The following is a 25547-nucleotide window of genomic DNA, read 5'->3' as shown; positions in this document are numbered from 1 at the left end:
GGGTATCACTCGCCAATGTTCAATGATGAAGTAAGGATGTGTTGCAAAATACTGAATTGCCTAACAACAACACAGTTCACCTAATTCCACTCTACGATTGAAAAGCACAAGAGTGAACATATGATACTCCATGAACCTTCACCCTTAGATATGCTCTGTGGTATAATGTGCTAGACATGAAGGTTAACATATGGAGTTCATTCAACCTACACACAATCCACATATCACAAAGTCAATAACAAGACAATTGTTCAAACCAAAAAATAACAAGAACACAAATATATTTAAATACAAATGTATTGATTAAGTATGTCATTAATCCCAATGTTGTTGAGAACCTATCTCTAACTCTAAAGTATGGTCTTCGCAATGTCCTGGTGTGGCCCGTATTCTACCCACCTGCAATGTCATAAGTTGTCAAAAATTATACATCCATATACTATAACTTATAGAACAATCAAACAAATAAAAAAAATGCATAAATACCTTTCCACCAAAGGAAACCCCTGCCCTTTGAATTCGTGGGATCGACACGCAGTGATATGATGATACGCCCAAAAGAGAAGCAAACATCCACATCCACTCAAGTTTTGTTGCTTGTAATTTGTGGCTCGACCTATCCTTTGGTACAAAAAAGCCAGCACGGCTGATCCCTAAGATAGATGACCACATCAATCCATATCCCCCTATGATCTGCAAGATATACCATCGGATGTACTGCATAAGTCATTCATTTGTTATTTCCTCTTCCAAATTCTGATAAGGTAAATGAGGTGAAAAATGGTCCTCTTTATACTACAAGGAATTAGGTAATGGGAACAATTCATCGAGTGAATAGACGAAGTGAGTGATAGAAAGGCAGATCGCCGCATCGTTGGACGAGCTAGACTAGATTGCTTACCCAATAAAAGAACTAAATGGAAGGCAAAAAAAATGCATTCTGCTTCTTATTTTCTCTTTTGAATTAATTTTTTTTTATTTATATAAGAAAAAAAATCATTTTTTGTGGTCTAGCATTTGGACTCTGGAAACTTAATAAAAACACACTTAACGTTGTACCATTCAATTAGCTATTTAAGATTTGTGTATGGTATACCAATATCATTATACTTAGTTGTTAGACGATATGAGCTAGTTTGACACTTTGATTAGTAGGTTATGTTTGGTTCTGAAAATAAGATGATAAGACACTAAGAATAAGTCACAAAAATAAGTATTTTTGTATTTTATTTGGTGATAAATTAGAACAAATTATGAAAGTCTAATTTATTTTTATTTTTTCATTCAAAAAAATTGAAAAGAAAAATATCATTATAAAAAATTAACAAGAATAATAAAAAAATAAAAAATAAATTATGTTTCTGCGTTCTAAATGTTAGCATAAATACAAAATACATTAATTTAATATCTCTTAATATAATATCTTTGTTTATGTCTTATCTGCTAAATATAATTTTATATCTCTGTATTCTTATTTCAATATTTCGTGTCTGTAAACAAACATAGTTATAGTGAACTATTTTTTATATTGGGTTATAGGTCTAATCAATTCATCATTGTCAGGTTTTTTTTCTTATGTCTATCTTTGTCAGATTTGTTAATGACTAATTTTTCTTTTGTTTTATTATTGATGTATAAGTCAAGTGAATTCGTCTCAAACAAAATTTAGTATATTTTCTTTTTCTTTATAAGTCTAAACTCTTCTTGTAATGGTCCAATATTGTTAGATTTCAGTTTCCAAAGACTTGAAATCGTGATTTTATTAATTTTGTTGCATCAAGATAAAATTGTCTTCTGTCATGTTATGAGATTTACTGATTCCACAACTCTTTTTTGTAATTACTTCTCGGATTTACAACTCAACTTCGTAGGAATATTTCTTTGATTATGATGTGGGATTTCCTCATGCTTTTCTTTGATCAAAAACTTTTCTGAAATCTTACTCATTTCTTATTTGATATTTGCTTTGTCTTTTTTTTTTCATGATTTTCTCCCCCCTTGACACTTTAAATAATTTTTCGTAGACATATATATATATATATATATATACACGGATTCAGAAATTTTAAGTGGTGAGGACAAATATATAGCACATAAAAGTAATTAAAAAAAAGCATATAAACATATCAAAATATATAAAAATAAATAACATGAAAATATTAAATAATTTTTTATTTATTAATTATCAATATTGATATATTAATAACTAATAACGTAGTTATTAATTCAATTTTTTATAAATTAACTACATAATAGTAATAATATAATAATAATAATACTAATAATAATAAAAAAATTTGAGTAAAAAAATTCAAGGATATAAATTTTAATTAAATAAATTCTTAATTTATAATGCTATAGCTAGTAATGTTTTATTTTTATTAAATTGATTTAATGAATATTTTTATTTTATACTTTTATATATAAATTAGAGTTTAATTTTGATGTACTGACGATATAAAATATTTTATATGGTTGTTTAATTATGTATGTTCTTTTAGATGATCATTTTACACGATTAATGTAAAAATTAGTTTTTTTTATGACATGACATTACGTAATTGGATACACGTGTAAATTTATTTTATACTAATAATATATCAAAATTTAGTTCTAAAAATTATATATATATATATAGAGAAAGAGTTAGCTAACTTGTATCCTAAGAAAACATGTTTAGAGTATAATAATAATTTTTTTAATTTTTAATATAGTTAATATGTTAAAAATAAAAAAAATCAATAATTTTTTGTCAAACATTTTTTATGGTATTTTTAAAATTGGCTCTTATGGCATAGGTTAATAAAATTCTTAAAATATTTTAACACAAAATTTAATAGATAATTTCTTTTAGTATGGGGGCAAGTATAATTATTTAATGGGAGCATATATATATATATACACACACGATGATATACTTTTTCAAAATATTAATGAGGGCATTTACCCCCACAAATTATTGCTTTGAGTCTCACCGTCAGCTTCCCTCGCACAATCAGAAGCTTCTTCATGATTTGGTGAGATCTAACAAATTCCCCTATTCCTTTCATCAGTAATCGAGAACTTCGTTTTTCATATGACTGGGCTTATAGCCAGAGAATATATTTATGTCACTGTCTCAATTTTCCTGGTCCCCAACTTTTGGATAGATACCAAATTGGGCATATTTTGTCTTAGGACAGTGACATTATGCCTGTTCTATTGTGAATGTTATTGAAAGCTTGGGTGATGCAAATGCGGTTCAAGAAGGGTTTAAGGTTCATGCCATTTTGGTTAAGAATAGTTGTTTTGATGCTAGTTTATATATTAAGGTCTGTTTGGTTAGAATGTATTTTAGGTGTGGGAAAATTGAGCTTGCGCGGAGAAATGTATTTGATGAATGTTCTGAGAGAGATGTTGCTTTGTGGGGTGCCATGGTTACTGGTTTTGCACACCATGGGATTTGGATTGAAGCATTGCAGTAGGTGAGGTTGATGGTAGATGAAGGAATAATGCCGAATTCGGCTTTGATGATGGGTGTTCTTCCCTTAGATGGGGAGCTTGGCACATTGCGGATAGGTTAAGAGGCTCATACTTTGATGATGGGTGTTCTTCCCTTAGTTGGGGAGCTTGGGTGCCATGATTTATAAGAATGCTTTGGCCTGGATTGAGTTTGCTGGTACCCTACAACTTTCCCTGAGCAAATTTGAATCATAAGCACACACTTCTCTGTGGTGTTTGTAATGTATACTATACTCTATATAGAGTTTCAACACTAGCATTAGTTGTAGAATGGGATAGTTCATGTTTTCTACAAATTCAAGTCCTAGTTTGGAAGCCTGAAAGTCCTACATGACATTTGAGTTCTTTGCTATGGATTGAAAACTCTTAATACGTTTTGAATTATTAGAGATATATTCAGTATTGGAATCTTTTATTTGTAACTTGTAAGGTTAATTTTTCTTCGTTTCTATCATGGATTGGTTCCAAATGTTAGTTATTACATTTCAGGTTGTCGGAGACCAAAGAGGAGCAGTGTTTGGAAGCTTAGTCGAAGCGCCTCTTAGACCATCCAACAAGAAATACCAGGTCAAACCAAAATTCGTTATCCAAAGATTATCCGATAGATTGTATCTGTTATTGTATTATTGATAACAAATATTTGGTACAGGGAACAAATAGTACATTTGTTTTCACAAATATTTCTGGCCATCCTGTTATATATCGTCCAACAGGTATCTTCTTCCGTCCAAGTTTGAACATGTTACTCTTTCATCTTTTTTGCTGTCATAATTATACGATGCTTAGCTAGCAATCAAAATCCAAGATTAATGAATCGGTGTTAGTTTTTCTTGTTATGTGGTGCATTGACATTTGAATCTATGGTGCAAACCTTAGAAATTATGCCCATGAAGATCATTAAAAGGTTAAATTTCAGGAATTGTGTGAAATATGGTGAACATAATGTCATCTTTCAACTATATATAAGAACCATTTCCTATGCGCCAATGAGGAATGCTTGAGTTTACTTTTATTCAGAAATGTGAGAATGTCGTCTGCAACATTCAATTATTAGTTTGTCAATGAGAGTTGAATTTGCTCCATCATAATTTCACATTCATCCGAATATCTATGAATTGTTAAAGATAATAAAAATGCTATCATGTTCAATAGTTGCCTCTAGTAGAATCTTGGAACCTTGAATTCTATTACTAAATCTTCAGCCTTAGCATGAGGCTTTTCTCAAATTTTGGAATACATTTGTTTGTTTGGTTTTCCTTTCTCTTTTTTTTCCCTTTCTTTTCTTTTGCTTGGTTTTAGAATTCTAAATGCAAAACCCTAAACTAATCACAACATTGCAGGGTTAACCCGCTATTTCACACTATGCAACAGTGAGTTCTTAGCAATTGGAGGGGGAAGCCATTTTGCGGTTTATTTGGATGGTGATTTGTAAGAACTTTCTACTTCCATCGCTATCTCTTTGCTTAAATTGTTACTCTTATACTGCCAAAAGAAAAAAATTGAAAAATATAAAAAGGAAGAAATGTGAACATGTCTTCAATCATATATCATCACCTTGTGTTTTTATTTAATCCCTTTCAAACTCTTGCAATATTCTTGAAGATTGAATGGCTCAAGGTCGGTCTCGGAAACCTACGAAAATCCTTGTCTTGCGAATTCTCAAGATTTTGAAGTGAAGGAAGTAGAGGTGCTCATGCAACTTCTTCGATTCTTCTCACATGCACACAATGTTACACACTCCTTCATCCTTTCTTTTTTATCTTTTTCTGGTTGCTAATTTCAAGAAAAATTTATAGCTGAAGAAAAATTATTGGTCTTTCTCTCATATACACAGTTATGGGGCTTTGTGTATGCTTCCAAATATGATGAAGTACTTGCATTTAACATAACAGAGGCACCTGGCATCTGTCGATGGTAAATTTTGTGGAATATTTACCCGATGTGAATAAATCAAAGAGGTTTGGATTTTGGAGCTGCATTTCATGGTGGAATAATATTCACTTTTCCTCTTGAGCAATGTGAAGTTTGTGTACAAAGATAAAATGTTGAAGCCTTATGTATCCAATTATGTATAACTAACCATGTCAAAAGAAAATGTTATAACAAAGGAGCGCATGTAAATATCAAAGCCGGTATATATGGAGTTCGTACACATGAAAAAGTCAATTTTGTTCGGAATACAAATTCTATCTCAAATTTATATTTTTGAGCAATTTTAAAGCAAAATTGGATCCTTTTATTTATTTATTTTTTGAAATGAGTCTGTAAAGGGTGATTTCGCACCGAACAAAATTTTCTTATTTTTTTTTCACTTAAATCTTGTGTGGGATTGAAATTACACTATACAACATCAATTCAGATTAAAAAAAAATAGTCAAAATCTATTAATCTAACAAATAGTATTGCACAAAGAGAATAGCATATAGGAGTAAGTTGATATTCCAAAGAAATTAGTCTTGTTTTCTAATTTTTGGAAGAGGAACACGTTTAAAATAACCAAAATAGAAAAGAATCAATAGTGTGCTTCTCAAAGGCAAGGTGTCCTGAGAATGTTTATTTATTTATTTTGCATGATGTCTGATGAGCGGATAATTTATACGCTTTTTGACATTATTTTTACATAGTTTTTAGTATGATTTAATTAGTTTTTAGTATATTTTTATTAGTTTTTAATTAAAAATCACATTTCTGGACTTTACTAGGAGTTTGTGTGTTTTTCTATGATTTCAGGTATTTTCTGACTGAAATTGAAGGACTTGAGCAAAAATCTGATTCAGAGGCTGAAGAAGGACTGCAGATGCTATTGGATTCTGACCTCTTTTCACTCAAAATGGATTTTCTGGAGCTATAGAAACCCAAATGGTGCGCTCTTAATTGCGTTGGAAAGTAGACATTCAGAGATTTCCAGCAATATATAATAGTCTATACTTTTTCCAAGTTTAGACGACGCAAACTGGCGTTCAACGCCAGCTTTCTGCCCTATTCTGGCGTTAAACGCCAGAAACAAGTTGCAAAGCAGAGTTAAACGCCAGAAACAAGTTACAAACTGGCGTTCAACTCCAAGAAAGACCTCTACATGTGAAAGCTTCAACGCTCAGCCCAAGCACACACCAAGTGGGCCCGGAAGTGGATTTCTGCATCATTTACTCATTTTTGTAAACCCTAGTAACTAGTTTAGTATAAATAGGACTTTTTACTATTGTATTTACATCTCTGGTTAGTCTTTGACTAATTTTATGTTCTGAGATCATGTTTAGGGGGCTGGCCATTCGGCCATGCCTGGACCTTGTTCTTATGTATTTTCAACGGTAGAGTTTCTACACACCATAGATTAAGGTGTGGAGCTCTGCTGTTCCTCATGAATTAATGCAAAGTACTATTGTTTTTCTATTCAACTTAAGCCTATTTCTTCTCTAAGATATTCATTCGCACACAAGAACATGATGAATGTGATGATTATGTGACGCTCATCACCATTCTCACTTATGAACGCGTGCCTGACAAACATTTCCGTTCTACATGAAAGCAAGCTTGAATGCATATCTCTTAGCCTCCTGATCTACGATCAGAGTCTTCGTGGTATAGGCTAGAATTATTGGCGGCCATTCTTGAGATCCAGAAAGTCTAAACCTTGTCTGTGGTATTCTGAGTAGGATCTGGGAATGGATGGCTGTGACGAGCTTCAAACTCGTGAGTGCTGGGTGTAGTGACAGACGCAAAAGGATTACTGAATCCTATTCTAGCATGATCGAGAACCGACAGATGATTAGCAGTACGGTGACAGTGCATTTAGACCATTTTCACTGAGAAGACGGGATGTAGCCATTGACAACGATGATGCCCAATATACAGCTTGCCATGGAAAGGAGTATGAATGATTTGGATGAAAGCAGTAGGAAAGCAGAGGTTCAGAAGGAATAAAAGCATCTCCATACGCTTATTTGAAATTCTCACCAATGAATTACATAAGTATTTCTATCCTATTTTATATTTTAATTATATTTTAATTATCAAATCTCCATAACCAATTGAATCCGCCTGACTAAGATTTACAAGGTGATCATAGCTTCCTTAAAACCGACAATCTCCGTGGGATCGACCCTTACTCACGTAAGGTTTATTACTTGGACGACCCAGTGCACTTGCTGGTTAGTTGTGCGACGTTGTGACAAAGAACTAAGATTATGAACGTGCGTATTAAGTTTTTAGCGCCGTTACCAAGGAATGAACGATCACAATTTTGTGCACCAAGTTTTTGGCGCCGTTGCCGGGGATTGTTCGAGTTTGGACAACTGACGGTTCATCTTGTTGCTTAGATTAGGTAATTTTATTTTAATTTTAAGTCTTTGTTTTTATTCTTTTTTATTTTCGAAAAATTTTCAATAAAAAAATTTAATTATTCTATGTTCTTCAAAATTTTTAAGAATGAATTCTACAGTTTCATGATGATCTGTTGAAGTCTGGCTGGCTGTAAAGTCATGTCTAATCCTTTGGACCGAGGTTTCAACTATCATTAGAGAAGAGCTTCTTTGTCTTTCTCAGCAATTTAGCTTTTGTATGTAATGATCTGCTAAAGCTTGGCTGGCCATTGTCCATGTCTAGTGTTTTGGACCGGAGCTTTCGCTGAAAGCTTGGCTGGCTAGTAAGCCATGTCTAATTCCTGGACCCGAGCTTTAGACTAACATTGCATGATTCATGGAATTCTCATTAGAAATTTTGAAATCCTTATTTTTCTTTTTCCAATTAATTTTCGAAAAATAAAAAAAATTAATAAAATCATAAAGCTAAAAATAATTTTGTGTTTATTGTTTGAGTCTAGTGTCAAATTGTAAGTTTGGTGTCAATTGCATTTTTTTTAATTTCCTAAAAATTTTGAAACACATGCATGGTGTTCTTCATGATCTTCAAGTTGTTCTTGATGATCTTCTTTGTTTGATCTTTGCATTTTCATGTTTTGTGTCTTTTCTTGTTTTTCATGTGTATTTTCAATTTGTTAGAGTCTAAAGTTTGAAAATTTCTAAGTTTGGTGTCCTGCATTTTTTTTTCTTAAAAATTTTCAAAAATAAGTTTTTGGTGTTCATCTTGACATTCAAAGTGTTCTTGGTGTTCATCTTGACATTCAAAGTGTTCTTGCATGCATTTTTATTTTGATCTTAAATTTTATGTGTTGTTTCATTTTTGTTGTTTGAAAGAAAAAGAGAAAAACATAAAAATGATATCTTCTTTTTCTCTTTTCTCATTAAAAATTCAAAATTAAAAAAATATCATTCTCTTATTTTCTCATAAATTTCGAATATTTGAGTTGACTTTTTCAAAATTTTTAAAAATTTGGTTGTTTCTTATGAGTCAAGTCAAATTTTCAATTTCAAAATCCTATCTTTTCAAATCTTTTTGAAAAATCAGATCTTTTTCATTTATTTCTACATATTTTCGAAATATTTTATTTATTTTCAAAATCTTTTTCTCATTCTTACTTCATATTTTCGAAAATCTTTCTCACATTTAATGTTTTAATCAAAAAATTTTTCAAGTTGTTACTTGCCTATTAAGAAAGGTTCAATCTTTGAATTTTAAAATCATATCTTTTAGTTTCTTGTTAGTCAAGTAATCAACTTTAATTTCAAAAATCAAATCTTTTTAATTTTCTTTTTAAATCTTTTTCAAAATGATTTTCAATCATATCTTTTTCAAAATCAATTTCAAATTCTTTTCTAACTTCTTATCTTTTCAAAATTGATTTTCAAATCTTTTTCAATTAACCACTTAACTTTTTGTTTGATTTTAAAAGTTTACTATTTCAATCATATCTTTTTCAAAATCACCTAACTAATTTTCTCTCTCTAATTTTCGAAAACTCCTCCCCCTTTTTTTTTCAAAATTCCTTTTAATTAACTAATTATTTTAAATTTTAATTTAATTTTATTTCTCTTTTTAATTTTTAAATTTTTAATTAATATTTAAAATAAAAACAAAAATATTTTTATTTTATTTTAATTAATTTTCGAATTTTTCTCTTCTCCTTCTTCTATTCTTCTCTTCTTCTACTCACATAAAGGAATCTCTATACTATGACATAGAGGATTCCATACTTTCTTGTTCTCTTCTCTTTCATATGAGTAGGAACAAGGACAAAGGCATTCTTATTGAAACTAATCCTGAACCTGAAAGGACTCTAAAGAGGAAACTAAGAGAATCTAAAGCACAAAACTCTGGAGAGGTCCTAAAAGAAATTTTCAAAAAAGAAGTAGAGATGGCAGCCGAAAATAATAACAATGGTGGAGATGCAAGGAAGGTGCTTGGTGAATTTACTGCACCAAATTCCAACTTACATGGAAGAAGCATCTTAATCCCTGCCATTGGAGCAAACAATTTTGAGCTAAAGCCTCAATTAGTTTCTCTGATGCAACAGATTGCAAGTTTCATGGACTTCCATCAGAAGATCCTTTTCAGTTCTTAACTGAATTCTTGCAAATCTGTGATACTGTTAAGACCAATGGGGTTGATCCCGAGGTCTACAGGCTTATGCTTTTCCTGTTTGCTATAAGAGACAGAGCTAGAATATGGTTGGACTCTCAACCTAAAGATAGCCTGAACTCTAGGGATAAGCTGGTCACGGCTTTCTTAGCCAAGTTCTTTCCTCCTCAAAAGCTTAGCAAGCTTAGAGTGGATGTTCAAACCTTTAAACAGAAAGAAGGTGAATCCCTCTATGAAGCTTGGGAGAGATACAAGCAACTCACCAAAAAGTGTCCTTCTGACATGCTTTCAGAATGGACCATCCTGGATATATTCTATGATGGTCTGTCTGAATTATCAAAGATGTCATTGGACCATTCTGCAGGTGGATCCATTCACCTAAAGAAAACGCCTACAGAAGCTCAGGAACTCATTGACATGGTTGCAAATAACCAATTTGTGTACACTTCTGAAAGGAATCCTGTGAGTAATGGGACGCCTCAGAGGAAGGTAGTTCTTGAAATTGATACTCTGAATGCCATATTGGCTCAGAATAAAATATTGACTCAGCAAGTCAATATGATTTCTCAGAGTCTGAATGGATTACAAGCTGCATCCAACAGTACTAAAGAAGCATCTTCTGAAGAAGAAGCTTATGATCCTGAGAACCCTGCAATAGCAGAGGTGAATTACATGGGAGAACCCTATGGAAACACCTATAATCCCTAATGGAGAAATCATCCAAATTTCTCATGGAAGGATCAACAAAAGCCTCAACAAAGCTTTAATAATGGTGGAAGAAATAGGTTTAGCAATAGCAAACCTTCTCCATCATCCTCTCAGCAACAGACAGAGAATTTTGAGCAGAATCCATCTAGCTTAGCAAATATAGTCTCTGATCTATCTAAGGCCACTCTAAGCTTCATGAATGAAACAAGGTCCTCCATTAGAAATTTGGAGGCACAAGTGGGCCAGCTGAGTAAAAGAGTCACTGAAACTCCTCCTAGTACTCTCCCAAGCAATACAGAAGAGAATCCAAAAAGAGAGTGCAAGGCCATAACCTTACTTGGTGTGGCCAAACCTAGAAAGGAGGAGAAGGACATGAATCCTAGTGTGGAAGACCTCCTGGGACGTTCACTCACCAATAAGAAGTTTCCCTTTGAGGAACCAAAGGAATCTGAGGCTCATCTAGAGACCATAGAGATACCATTGAACCTCCTTTTACCATTCATGAGCTCTGATGACTATTCTTCCTCTGAAGAGGATGAAGACATCATTGAAGAGTAGGTTGCTAAATATCTAGGAGCCATCATGAAGTTGAATGCCAGTTTATTTGGTAATGATACTTGGGAGGATGAATCCCCCTTGTTCACCAATGAACTAAGTGCATTGATGAGGCAGACATTGCCTCAGAAGAAACCGGATCCCGAAAAGTTCTTCATACCTTGTACCATAGGCACCATGACCTTTGAGAAGGCTCTGTGTGACCTTGGGTCAGGGATAAACCTCCTGCCACTCTCTGTAATAGAGAAACTGGGAATCTATGAGGTACAAGCTGCAAGAATCTCACTAGAGATGGCAGATAAATCAATGAAATAGGCTTATAGATTGGTAGAGGACTTGTTAGTAAAGGTTGAAGGCCTTTACATCCCTACTGATTTCATAATCCTAGACACTGGGAAGGATGAGGATGAATCCATCATCCTTGGAAGACCCTTCCTAGCCACAGCAAAAGCTGTGATTGATGTGGACAGAGGAGAGTTGGTCCTTCAACTGAATGAGGACTACCTTGTATGTAAGACTCAAGGTTCTCCTTTTGTAACCATGGAGAGGAAGCATGAAAATCTTCTCTCACTGCAGAGTCAACCAAAGCCCCCACAGTCAAACTCTAAATTTGGTGTTGGGAGGCCACAACCAAACTTTAAGTTTGGTGTTGAACCCCCACATTCAAACTCTAAGTTTGGTGTTGGGAGGTCCCAACAATGCTCTGAACATCTGTGAGGCTCCATGAGAGCTCACTGTCAAGCTATTGACATTAAAGAAGCGCTTGTTGGGAGGCAACCCAATGTTATTTAATTATATCTATTTATTTTTCATTGCTATTTTATGTTTTCTTTAGGTTGATGATCATGTGAAGTCACAAAAACTACTGAAAAATCAAAAACAAAATGAAAAACAGCATTAAAAATAGCTCACCCTGGAGGAAGAGCTTACTGGCGTTTAAACACCAGTAAGAAGCATCAAACTGGCGTTTAACGCTAGAAAGAAGCATCAAGCAAGCGTTAAATGCCAGAAACAAGCACCAGACTGGCGTTTAACACCAGAACAGAGCATGGAATTGGTGTTAAACGCTAGGAACAAGCAGCAAGCTGGCGTTTAACGCCAGACATGCATTCTAAGGGCGTTTGCACGCCTAAATGGAGCAGGGATGTTAAGTCCTTGACCCCTCTGGATCTGTGGACCCCACAGGATCCCCACCTACCCCACCTCTTCTTCTCTCCTCTTCACACCTTTTCATACCTCTCTTCCCCAAATACCCTTCACCAATCACCTCTATACCTCTTCCCTAACTACCCTTAACCACTCACATCCATCCACTCTTCCCCATAAACCCCACCTACCTCCAAAATTCAAATTCTTTTCCCTTCCAAACCCAACCCTAATGGCCGAAACCTAACCTCCACCCCACCCCTATATAAACCCCTCAACACTACTCTATTTTCACACATTACAACCACCACTTCTCCCCCTTGGCCGAATACACCTTCTCCCTCCATCTCCTTCATTTTCTTCTTCTTCTACCACTTCCTTTCTTCTTTTGCTCGGGGACGAGCAAACCTTTTAAGTTTGGTGTGGTAAAAGTATTGCTTTTTGTTTTTTCATAACCATTAATGGCACTTAAGGCCAGAGAAACCTCAAGAAAGAGGAAAGGGAAGGCAATTGCTTCCACCTCTGAGCCATGGGAGATGGAGAGATGCATCTCAAAGGTCCATCAAGACCACTTCTATGAAGTTGTGGCCAAGAAAAAGGTGATCCCTGAGGTCCCTTTTAAGCTCAAAAAGAGCGAATATCCAGAGATTTGACAAGAGATTAGAAGAAGAGGATGGGAAGTTCTCTCTAATCCTATTCAACATGTCGGGATCTTAATAGTTCAAGAGTTCTATGCAAACGCATGGATCACTAGGAACCATGATCAAAGTAGGAACCCGAATCCAAAGAATTGGCTTACAATGGTTCGGGGGAAATGCTTAGATTTCAGTCCGGAAAATGTAAGGTTGGCGTTCAACTTGCCAATGATGCAAGAAAACGCACGCCCCTACACTAGAAGGGTCAACTTTGATCAAAGGTTGGACCAAGTTCTCATGGACATATGTGTGGAAGGAGCTCAATGGAAAGTTGACTCAAGAGGCAAGCCGGTTCAATTGAGAAGACCGGACCTTAAGCCTGTAGCTAGAGGATGGTTGGAGTTCATCCAACGCTCAATTATTCCTACTAGCAACCGGTTTGAAGTTACTGTAGACCGGGCCATCATGATCCATAGTATCATGATTGGGAGGAAGTGGAAGTTCATGAGATTATACCTCAAGAACTATACAAGGTGGCTGACAAGTTGATGAGCGGATAATTTATACGCTTTTTGGCATTGATTTTAGTATGTTTTTAGTAGGATCTAGTTACTTTTAGGGATGTTTTTATTAGTTTTTATGTTAAATTTATATTTCTGGACTTTACTATGAGTTTGTGTGTTTTTCTGTGATTTCAGGTATTTTCTGGCTGAAATTGAGGGACTTGAGCAAAAATCAGATTCAGAGGTTGAAGAAGGACTGCTGATGCTGTTGGATTCTGACCTCCCTGCACTCAAAGTAGATTTTCTGGAGCTACAGAACTCCACATGGCGCGCTCTCAACGGCATTGGAAAGTAGACATCTAGGGCTTTCCAGCAATATATAATAGTCTATACTTTTCTCGAGTTTAGACGACGCAAAAGGGCGTTGAACGCCAGTTCTACGCTGCTGTCTGGAGTTAAACGCCAGAAACACCTCACGAACCAGAGTTGAACGCCAAAAACATGTTACAACTTGGCGTTCAACTCCAAAAGAAGCCTCTGCACGTGTAAACTTCAAGCTCAGCCCAAGCACACACCAAGTGGGCCCTGGAAGTGGATTTATGCATCAATTACTTACTTCTGTAAACCCTAGTAACTAGTTTAGTATAAATAGGACTTTTTACTATTGTATTTTCATCTTCAGATCATTTAGAGTCTTGGTTACTCCAGTTCTCCTCTGGGGCCGAGACCAATGAACTCCATTATCACTTATGTATTTTCAACGGTAGAGTTTCTGCACTCCATAGATTAAGGTGTGGAGCTCTGCTGTTCCTTATGATTTAATGCAAAGTACTACTGTTTTCTATTCAATTCAACTTATTCCGCTTCTAAGATATCCATTCGCACCCAAGAACATGATGAATGTGATGATTATGTGACTCTCATCATCATTTTCACTTATGAATGCGTGCCTGACAAACACTTCTGTTCTACATGCAAACAAGCTAGAATGAATATCTCTTGGATATCTAATACAGGGGACTGAGTCCAAGTTATCAGTGTCTTCGTGGTATAAGTTAGAACCCATGGATGGCCATTCCTGAGATCCGAAAAGTCTAAACCTTGTCTGTGGTATTCTGAGTAGGATCTGGGAAGGGATGGCTGTGACGAACTTCAAACTCGCGAGTGCTGGGCGTAGTGACAGGTGCAAAAGGAGGGTGAATCCTATTCCAGTATGTTCGAGAACCTCCAGATGATTAGCCGTGCCGTGACAGAGCATTTGGACCTTTTTCACAGAGAGGATGGGATGTAGCCATTGACAACGGTGATGCCTTACAGAAAGCTTGCCATGGAAAGGAGTAGGAATGATTGGATGAAGACAGCAGGAAAGCAGAGGTTCAGAGGAACGAAAGCATCTCTATACGCTTATTTGAAATTCTCACCAATGATATACATAAGTATTTCTATCTTTATTTTCTGTTTATTTATTATTATTATTATTCGAAAACTCCATAACCATTTGATATCCGCCTGACTGAGATTTACAAGGTGACCATAGCTTGCTTCACACCAACAATCTCCGTGGGATCGACCCTTACTCACGTAAGGTTTTATTACTTGGACGACCCAGTGCACTTGCTGGTTAGTTGTATCGAAGTTGTGACAAATTATGAATTAAGATTAGAGCACCAAGTTTTTGGAGCCATTACTAGGGATCACAATTTCGTGCACCAAGTTTTTGGCGCCGTTGCTGGGGATTGTTCAAGTTTGGACAACTGACGGTTCATCTTGTTGCTCAGATTAGGTAATTTTCTTTTTGTTTTATTTTCAAAAATTTTTCAAAAATCTTTCAAAAATTTCTCATCTGTTTTCGAAAATTATTCTAAATTTTTAAGAATGAATTCTAGTGTTTCATGAAGCATGTTGAAGCCTGGCTGGCTGTAAAGCCATGTTTAATCCTTTTGGACTGTGGCTTCCAACCATCAGCATAGAGGCAAGTTAATTGGAATATCAGCTGTTGCATGCCTGATTTATATCTTAAAGCTGGCTGGCTATTAAGCCATGCCCAACCCTTGGATTGGAGCTTTAGGCCAACATTGAAAGATTCCTGGGATTCTTATTAAAAATTTTGAATTTCTTATTTTCCTTTTCCTATATGTTTTTCGAAAAATATAAAATAAAAATACAAAAAAAAATTTATAAAATCATAAAAAATCAAAAAATATTTTGTATTTCTTGTTTGAGTCTTGAGTCAAATTTTTAAGTTTGGTGTCAATTGTATTTTTTCTAAAAATTTATGCATTTTTCGAAAATTCATACATTCATAGTGTTCTTCATGATCTTCAAGTTGTTCTTGGCCAGTCTTCTTGTTTGATCTTCATATTTTATTGTTTTGTATCTTTTCTTGTTTTTCATATGCATTCTTGCATTCATAGTGTCTATACATAAAAAATTTTTAAGTTTGGTGTCTTGCATGTTTTCTTTTCTTGAAAATTTTTCAAAAATAAGTCTTGATGTTCATCTTGATCTTCAAAGTATTCTTGGTGTTCATCTTAACATTCATAGTGTTCTTGCATGCATTGTGTGTTTTGATTCATAATTTTTATGTTATGAGTCTTTTTCATGTTTTTCTCTTTCATCATTAAAAATTCAAAAATAAAAAAAAAATATCTTTCCCTTTTTCACTCATAAAATTTCAAAAATTGGATTGACTCTTTCAAAAATTTTTAAAATTTAATTGTTTCTTATGAGTCAAATCAAATTTTCAATTTAAAAATCTTATCTTTTTCAAAATCTTTTTCAAAAATCAAATCTTTTTCATTTTCTTATTTATTTTCGAAAATTTTAAAAATATTTTTTTAAAAATCTTTTTCTTAATTTTACATCATATTTTCGAAAATATCATCAACAATTAATGTTTTGATTCAAAAATTTCAAGTTTGTTACTTACTTGTTAAGAAAGATTCAAACTTTAAGTTCTAGAATCATATCTTGTAATTACTTGTGAGTCAAGTCATTAATTTTGATTTTTAAAATCAAATCTTTTTCAAAACTAATTTTAATCATATCTTTCTATCATATCTTTTTAAATCATATTTTTTTCAAAAATTTGATTTTAAAATATCTTTTCTAACTTCTTATCTTCTTATATTTTCAAAATTGAATTTCAAATCTCTTTCAACTAACTAATTGATTTTTTGTCTCTTATCTTTTTCAAAACTACCTAACTAACTATCCCTCTCTAATTTTCGAAAATACCTCCCTCTTTTTCAAAAATTCTTTATAATTAATTAATTGTTTCAATTTTTTAATTTTAATTTTAATTTTATCTTAATTTTCAAAAATCATTAACTCTTTTTCAAAATTAATTTTCGAAATTCCCTCTACCTCATCTTCTTCTATTTATTTAATTACTTACTAACACTTCTCTTCATCTCATATCTCTGCTCTCCTCACCCTTGTGTTTGGATTCTCCTCCCTTCTCTTTCCTTGCATTACATTCTTTTCTTCTTCTACTCACACAAAGGAATCTCTATACTGTGACATAGAGGATTCCATATTTTCTTTGTTATTCCCTTCTTTGTCATATGAGCAGGAGCAAGGACAAGAACATTCTTGTTGAAGCAGATCCTGAACCTGAAAGGACTCTGAAGAGGAAACTAAGAGAAGCTAAAATACAACAATCCAAAGACAACCTTATAGGAATTTTCGAACAGGAAGAGGAGATAGCAGCCGAAAATAATAATAATGCAAGGAGGATGCTTGGTGACTTTACTGCACCTAATTCCAATTTACATGGAAGAAGCATCTCCATCCCTACCATTGGAGCAAACAATTTTGAGCTTAAACCTCAATTAGTTTCTCTGATGCAACAAAACTGTAAGTTTCATGGACTTCCATCTGAAGATCCCTTTCAGTTCTTAACTGAATTCTTGCAGATGTGTGACACTGTTAAGACTAATAGAGTAGATCCTGAAGTCTACAGGCTCATGCTTTTCCCGTTTGTTGTAAGAGACAGAGCTAGAATATGGTTGGACTCTCAACCTAAGGATAGCATGAACTCTTGGGATAAGCTGGTCAAGGCTTTCTTAGCCAAGTTCTTTCCTCCTCAAAAGCTGAGTAAGCTTAGAGTGGATGTTCAAACCTTCAGACAGAAAGAAGGTGAATCCCTCTATGAAGCTTGGGAGAGATACAAGGAACTGACTAAAAAGTGTCCTTCTGACATGCTTTCAGAATGGACCATCCTGGATATATTCTATGATGGTCTATCTGAATTAGCTAAGATGTCATTGGATACTTCTGCAGGTGGATCCATTCACCTAAAGAAAACGCCTACAGAAGCTCAAGAACTCATTGACATGGTTGCTAACAACCAGTTTATGTACACTTCTGAGAGGAATCCTGTGAGTAATGGGACGCCTCAGAAGAAGGGAGTTCTTGAAGTTGATACTCTGAATGCCATATTGGCTCAGAATAAAATATTGACTTAGCAAGTTAATATGATTTCTCAGAGTCTGAATGGAATGCAAGCTGCATCCAACAGTACTCAAGAGGCATCTTCTGAAGAAGAAGCTTATGATCCTGAGAATCCTACAATAGCAGAGGTGAATTACATGGGTGAACCTTATGGGAACACCTATAACCCCTCATGGAGAAATCACCCAAATTTCTCATGGAAGGATCAACAAAAGCCTCAACAAGGCTTTAATAATGGTGGAAGAAACAGTTTAGCAATAGCAAGCCTTTTCCATCATCCACTCAGCAACAGACAGAGAACTATGAACAAAATACCTCTAATTTAGCAAACTTAGTCTCTGATCTATCTATGGCCACTATGAGTTTCATGAATGAAACAAGGTCCTCCATTAGAAATTTAGAGGCACAAGTGAGCCAGCTGAGTAAGAAGATCACTGAAACCCCTCCTAGTGCTCTCCCAAGCAATACAGAAGAAAATCCAAAAGGAGAGTGCAAGGCCATTGATATAACCATCATAGCCGAACCCAAGGAGGAAGGGGAGGACGTGAATCCCAAGGAGAAAGACCTCCTGGGACGTCCAGTGATCAATAAGGAGTTTCCCTCTGAGGAACCAAAGGAATCTGAGACTCATCTAGAGACCATAGAGATTCCATTGAACCTCCTTATGCCATTCATGAGCTCTGAAGAGTACTCTTCTTCTGAAGAGAATGAAGATGTTACTGAAGAGCAAGTTGCCAAGTTTCTTGGTGCAATCATGAAGCTGAATGCCAATTTATTTGGTAAACAGACTTGGGGAGATGAACCTCCCCTGTTCACCAATGAACTAAATGCATTGGATCAACTGAGACTGCCTCAGAAGAAACAGGATCCTGGAAAGTTCCTAATACCTTGTACCATAGGCACCATAACCTTTGAGAAGGCTCTATGTGACCTTGGGTCAGGAATAAACCTCATGCCACTCTCTGTAATGAAGAAACTGGGAATCTTTGAGGTGCAAGCTGCTAAAATCTCATTAGAGATGGCAAACAACTCAAGAAAAGAGGCTTATGGACAAGTAGAGGACGTGTTAGTAAAGGTTGAAGGCCTTTACATCCCTGCTGATTTCATAATCCTGGATACTGGAAAGGATGAGGATGAATCCATCATTCTTGGAAGACCCTTCCTAGCCACAACAAGAGCTGTGATTGATGTAGACAGAGGTGAATTAGTCCTTCAATTGAATGAGGACTCCCTTGTGTTTAAAACTCAAGGTCACCTTTCTGTAAACATGGAAAAGAGGCATGATGAGCGGATAATTTATACGCTTTTTGGCATTATTTTTAGTATGTTTTTAGTAGGATCTAGTTACTTTTAGGGATGTTTTCATTAGTTTTTATGTTAAATTCACATTTCTGGACCTTACTATGAGTTTGTGTGTTTTTCTGTAATTTCAGGTATTTTCTGGCTGAAATTGAGGGACTTGAGCAGAAATCAGATTCAGAGGTTGAAAAAGGACTGCTGATGCTGTTGGATTCTGACCTCCCTGCACTCAAAGTGGATTTTCTGGAGCTACAGAACTCGAAATGGCGCGCTTTCAATTGCGTTGGAAAGAAGACATCCAGGGCTTTCCAGCAATATATAATAGTCCATACTTTGGCCAAGAATAGACGATGTAAACTGGCGTTCAACACCAGCTCTCTGCCCAAATCTGGCGTCCAGCGCCAGAAAAGGACCCAAAACCAGAGTTGAACGCCCAAACTGGCACAAAAGCTGGCGTTCAACTCCACAAATGGCCTCTGCACGTGCAACACTCAAGCTCAGCCCAAACACACACCAAGTGGGCCCAGGAAGTGGATTTATGCATCAATTACTTACTCATGTAAACCCTAGTGACTAGTTTATTATAAATAGGACCTTTTACTAGTCTTTTAGACATCTTTGGTCTCAGTTTTAATCCATTGTTCATCTTAGGAGACTATTGATCACGTTTTAGGGGGCTGGCCATCTCGGCCATGCCTGGACCTTTCACTTATGTATTTTTAACGGTAGAGTTTCTACACTCCATAGATTAAGGTGTGGAGCTCTGCTGTTCCTCAAAGATTAATGCAAAGTACTACTGTTTTCTATTCAATTCATCTTATTTCGCTTCTAAGATATCCATTCACACCCAAGAACGTGATGAAGGTGATGATTATGTGTGACGCTCATCACCATTCCCCTCTATGAACACGTGCCTGACAAACACTTCTGTTCTACATGAAATAAGCTAGAATGAATATCTCTTAGATCTCTTAACCGGAATCTTCGTGGCGTACGCTTGAATGATGGCGGCATTCAAGAGAATCCGAAAAGTCTAAACCTTGTCTGTGGTATTCCGAGTAGGATTCAATGATTGAATGACTGTGACGAGCTTCAAACTCGCGAGTGCTGGGCGTTAGTGACAGACGCAAAAGGAGGGTGAATCCTATTCCAGCATGATCGAGAACCGACAGATGAATAGCCGTGCCGTGACAGGGTGCGTGAGCATATTATTCACTGAGAGGAGGGGATGTAGCCACTGACAACGGTGATGCCCTTGCATACAGCCAGCCATGGAAAGGAGTAAGACTGATTGGATGAAGATAGCAGGAAAGCAGAGATTCAGAGGAACGAAAAGCATCTCCATTCGCTTATCTGAAATTCCTACCAATGATTTACATAAGTACCTCTATCCCTATTCTATTATTTATTATTCGAAAACATCATTATCAATTTATATCTGCCTGACTGAGATTTGCAAGGTGACCATAGCTTGCTTCATACCAACAATCTCCGTGGGATTCGACCCTTACTCACGTAAGGTATTACTTGGACGACCCAGTGCACTTGCTTGTTAGTTGTATCGAAGTTGTGAACCATGGTATTGGCACCATGTTCTTGGCGCCATTGCCAGGGAAAGAAAGAGCCATGAATTTTACATAATTAAAGTGTAATCACGATTACGCGTACCAAGTTGCTCACATTGCCAGGGATTGTTCAAGCCTGGACATCACAATTTCGTGCACCAAGTTTTTGGCGCCGTTGCCGGGGATTGTTCGAGTTTGGACAACTGACGGTTCATCTTGTTGCTCAGATTAGGTAATTTTCTTTTTATTTTATTTTCAAAAATTTTTTAAAAAATATTTCTAAAATTTTCTCATCTGTTTTCGAAAAAATTATAAAAATGTTTTCAAAAATTTGATTCAAAATTTTTAAAGATGAATTCTAGTGTTTCATGAAGCATGTAAAGCCTGGCTGGCTGTAAAGCCATGTCTAAATTTATTTGGACTGAGGCTTGCAATTTGTTATCAAGAGCAATATACTCTGGTGTTAAATGCTGAAGCTTGGCTGGCCATTGGCCATGTCTAGTGTTTTGGACTGGAGCTTTCATTGAAAGCTTGGCTGGCTAATGAGCCATGTCTAATTCCTGGACTGAAGCTTTAGACTAAGAATGCAAGATTCCTGGAATTCATGTTAAAAATTTTGGAATCCTTATTTTTTCTTTTTCATATAATTTTCAAAAAAAAAAATCCAAAAAAATTAGAAAATCAAAAAAATCAAAAATATTTTTGTGTTTCTTGTTTGAGTCTTGAGTCATGTTATAAGTTTGGTGTCAATTGCATATGCATCTTGCATTTTTTCGAAAATATCATGCATTCATAGTGCTCTTCATGATCTTCAAGTTGTTCTTGGTAAGTCTTCTTGTTTGATCTTGATGATTTTTTGTTTTGTGTCTTTTCATGTTTATCATATGCATTCTTGAATTCTTAGTGCGTAAGCATTAAAGAATTCTACGTTTGGTGTCTTGCATATTTTTTTTGCATTAAAAATTTTTCAAAATTGTGTCTATGATGTTCATCTTGACATTCATAGTGTTCTTGGTGTTCATCTTGACATTCATAGCATTCTTGCATGAATTCATTGTTTTGATCTAAAAATTTCATGCATTGCATAATTTTCATGTTTTTCATAAAAATTTCAAAAATAAAAAAAATATCTTTCCCTTTTTCTCTCATCAAATTCGAAAATTGAGTTGACTTTTTCAAAAATTTTAAAATCAAGTTGTTTCTTATGAGTCAAATCAAATTTTCAGTTTGAAAATCTTATCTTTTTCAAAATCTTTTTCAAAAATCAAATCTTTTTCAAAATTCTTAGTTATTTTCGAAAATTCCAAAAATATTTTTCAAAAATCTTTTTCTTATTTTTATATCAAATTTTCGAAAATAACATAAACAATTAATGTTTTGATTCAAAAATTTTAAGTTTGTTACTTGCTTGTTAAGAAAGATTCAAACTTTAAGTTCTAGAATCATATCTTGTGATTTCTTATGAATCAAGTCATTAATTGAGATTTTAAAAATCAAATCTTTTTCAAAACTAATTTCAATCATATCTTTTCAAAAATATCTTCTTATCTTATCTTTTTCAAAAATATCTTTTCAAAATATCTTTTCTAACTTCCTAACTTATTATCTTTTCAAAATTTGTTTCTACTAACTAACTAACTTTTTGTTTGTTTCTTAACTTTTTCAAAACTACCTAACTAACTCTCTCTCTCTAATTTTCGAAAATATCTTCCCTCTTTTTCAAAAATTTCTTTTTAATTAACTAATTATTCTTATTTTTATTTTTAATTTTTAAAAAAAAAATTTTCGAAAAAATACTAACAATTTTCAAAAACCATTTTCGACAATCACTAACTCTTTTTCAAAATAATTTTCGAAAATTATCCCTTCTCTCTCATCTTATTCTATTTATTTATTCATCTACTAACATCTCATCACACATCTCTGCCATCCTCACAGTTGTGTTTCTTCCATTATATTACATTCTTTGTCTCCCCCTCTTCTTCTACTCACACAGGGATCCCTATACTGTGGTATAAAGGATCTCTATTATTATTATTATTTTTCTGTGCCCTCTTTTTTGTCATATGAGCAGGAGCAAGGATAAGAACATTCTTGTGGAAGCAGATCCAGAACCTGAAAAGACTCTGAAGAAAAAATTAAGAGAAGCTAAAATACAACAATCCAGAGATAACCTTTCAGAAATTTTCGAACAGGAAGAGGAGATGGCAGCCGAAAATAATAATAATGTAAGGAAGATGCTTGGTGACTTTACTGCACCTAATTCCAATTTACATGGAAGAAGCATCTCCATTCCTGCCATTGGAGCAAACAACTTTGAGCTGAAACCTCAATTAGTTTCTCTGATGCAGCAGAACTGCAAGTTTCATGGACTTCCATCTGAAGATCCTTTTCAGTTCTTAACTGAATTCTTGCAGATATGTGATACTGTTAAGACTAATGGAGTAGATCCTGAAGTCTATAGGCTCATGCTTTTCCCTTTTGCTGTAAGAGACAAAGCTAGATTATGGTTGGATTCTCAACCCAAAGACAGCCTGAACTCTTGGGATAAGCTGGTCACGGCTTTCTTAGCCAAGTACTTTCCTCCTCAAAAGCTGAGCAAGCTTAGAGCTGATGTTCAAACCTTCAGACAGAAAGAAGGTGAACCCCTCTATGAAGCTTGGGAAAGATACAAACAGTTGACCAAAAAGTGTCCTTCTGACATGCTTTCAGAATGGACCATCCTGGATATATTCTATGATGGTTTATCTGAGCTATCAAAGATGTCACTGGACACTTCTGCAGGTGGTTCCATTCACCTAAAGAAAACGCCTGCAGAAGCTCAAGAACTCATTGACATGGTTGCTAATAACCAGTTCATGTACACTTCTGAAAGGAATCCTGTGAGTAATAGGACGCCTATGAAGAATGGAGTTCTTGAAGTTGACACTCTGAATGCGATATTGGCTCAGAATAAAATATTGACTCAACAAGTCAATATGATTTCTCAGAGTCTGAATGGAATGCAAGATGCATCCAACAGTACTCAAGAGGCATCTTCTGAAGAAGAAGCTTATGATCCTGAGAATCCTGCAATAGCAGAGGTGAATTACTTAGGTGAACCTTATGGAAACACCTATAACTCATCATGGAGAAATCATCCAAATTTCTCATGGAAGGATCAAAAGCCTCAACAAGGCTTTAATAATGGTGGAAGAAACAGGTTTAGCAATAGCAAGCCTTCTCCATCATCCGCTCAGCAACAGACAGAGAATTCTGAGAAGAATCCATCTAGCTTAGCAAACTTAGTCTCTGATCTATCTAAGGCCACTGTGAGTTTCATGAATGAAACAAGGTCTTCCATTAGAAATTTGGAAGCACATGTGGGCCAGCTGAGTAAAAGGATCACTGAAATCCCTCCCAGTACTCTCCCAAGCAATACAGAAGAGAATCCAAAGGGAGAGTGCAAGGCCATTGATATAAGCATCATGGCCGAACCTATGAGGAGAGGAGAGGACGTGAATCCCAAGGAGGAAGACCTCCTGGGACGTCCAGTGATCAATAAGGAGCTTCCCTCTGAGGAACCAAAGGACTCTGAGGCTCATCTAGAGACCATAGAGATTCCATTGAACCTCCTTATGCCCTTCATGAACTCTGATGAGTATTCCTCTTCTGAAGAGAATGAGGATGTCACTGAAGAGCAAACTGCCAAGTTTCTTGGTGCAATCATGAAGCTGAATGCCAAATTATTTGGCATTGATACTTGGGAAGTTGAACCTCCCTTGTTCATCAATGAACTAAGTGATCTGGATCAACTGACATTGCCTCAGAAGAGACAGGATCCTGGAAAGTTCATAATACCCTGTACCATAGGCACCATGATCTTTAAGGCTTTGTGTGACCTTGGTTCAGGAATAAACCTCATGCCCCTCTCTGTAATAGAGAAACTGGGAATCTATGGGGTGCAAGCTGCTAAAATCTCATTAGAGATGGCAGACAGTTCAAGAAAATAGGCTTATGGACAAGTAGAGGACGTGTTAGTAAAGGTTGAAGGCCTTTACATCCCTGCTGATTTCATAGTCCTGGATACTGGAAAGGAAGAGGATGAATCCATCATCCTAGGAAGACCTTTCCTGGCCACAGCAAGAGCTGTGATTGATGTTGACAGAGGTGAAATAGTCCTTCAATGGAATGAGGACTCCCTTGTGTTTAAAACTCAAGGATCTCCCTCTGCAACCATGGAGAGGAAGCAGAAAAAGCTTCTCTCAAAGCAGAGTCAACCAGAGCCCCCACAGTCAAACTCTAAGTTTGGTGTTGGGAGGCCATAACCAAACTCTAAGTTTGGTGTTGAACTCCCATATCCAAACTTTAAGTTTGGTGTTGGAGAGTCTCAACAAAGCTCTGCACATCTGTGAGGCTCCATGAGAGCCCACTGTCAAGCTATTGACATTAAAGAAGCGCTTGTTGGGAGGCAACCCAATTTTTATTTATCTAACTATATTTTCCTTAGTTATATGTCTTTGTAGGTTCATGATCATGTGGAGTCACAAAATAAATATAAAAATTGAAAATGGAATAAAAAACAGCAGAAGAAAAATCACACCCTGGAGGAGCATCTGTCTGGCGTTCAGCGCCAGAACAGAGCATGGTGCTGGCGCTGAACGCCCAAAATGGGCAGCTTCTGGGCACTGAACGCCAGAACAGGCATGGTTCTGGCGTTCAACGCC

General features: G+C 35.5%; 1 protein-coding gene and 3 non-coding genes across 4 annotated transcripts; 1 reads left to right on the top strand and 3 right to left on the bottom strand.

Annotated features, from left to right (window-relative positions):
- Nucleotides 1-3631: 3631 nt before the first annotated feature.
- LOC107611998 (uncharacterized) lies at nucleotides 3632-5419 on the top strand. The gene is made up of 6 exons (XM_088497498.1): nucleotides 3632-3658; nucleotides 3991-4068; nucleotides 4151-4214; nucleotides 4842-4929; nucleotides 5104-5188; nucleotides 5336-5419. Exons 1-6 carry the CDS (start codon nucleotides 3632-3634, stop codon nucleotides 5417-5419), a joined length of 426 nt encoding a protein of 141 aa, XP_088353624.1.
- A 4736-nt stretch (nucleotides 5420-10155) lies between these two features.
- Nucleotides 10156-10263, bottom strand: LOC148547993 (small nucleolar RNA R71). The gene has a single exon (XR_015898811.1). It is a non-coding gene; the product is annotated as a small nucleolar RNA R71 (small nucleolar RNA).
- A 7359-nt stretch (nucleotides 10264-17622) lies between these two features.
- Nucleotides 17623-17730, bottom strand: LOC148547992 (small nucleolar RNA R71). The gene has a single exon (XR_015898797.1). It is a non-coding gene; the product is annotated as a small nucleolar RNA R71 (small nucleolar RNA).
- A 5711-nt stretch (nucleotides 17731-23441) lies between these two features.
- Nucleotides 23442-23549, bottom strand: LOC148547991 (small nucleolar RNA R71). The gene has a single exon (XR_015897816.1). It is a non-coding gene; the product is annotated as a small nucleolar RNA R71 (small nucleolar RNA).
- Between the last annotated feature and the right edge of the window lie 1998 nt (nucleotides 23550-25547).

Source organism: Arachis ipaensis, chromosome B8, assembly GCF_059453495.1.
Source record: "Arachis ipaensis isolate K30076 ecotype BB chromosome B8, ASM5945349v1, whole genome shotgun sequence".
Classification (NCBI taxonomy): domain Eukaryota; kingdom Viridiplantae; phylum Streptophyta; class Magnoliopsida; order Fabales; family Fabaceae; genus Arachis; species Arachis ipaensis.
This window is presented reverse-complemented; position numbering and strand designations above follow the sequence as displayed.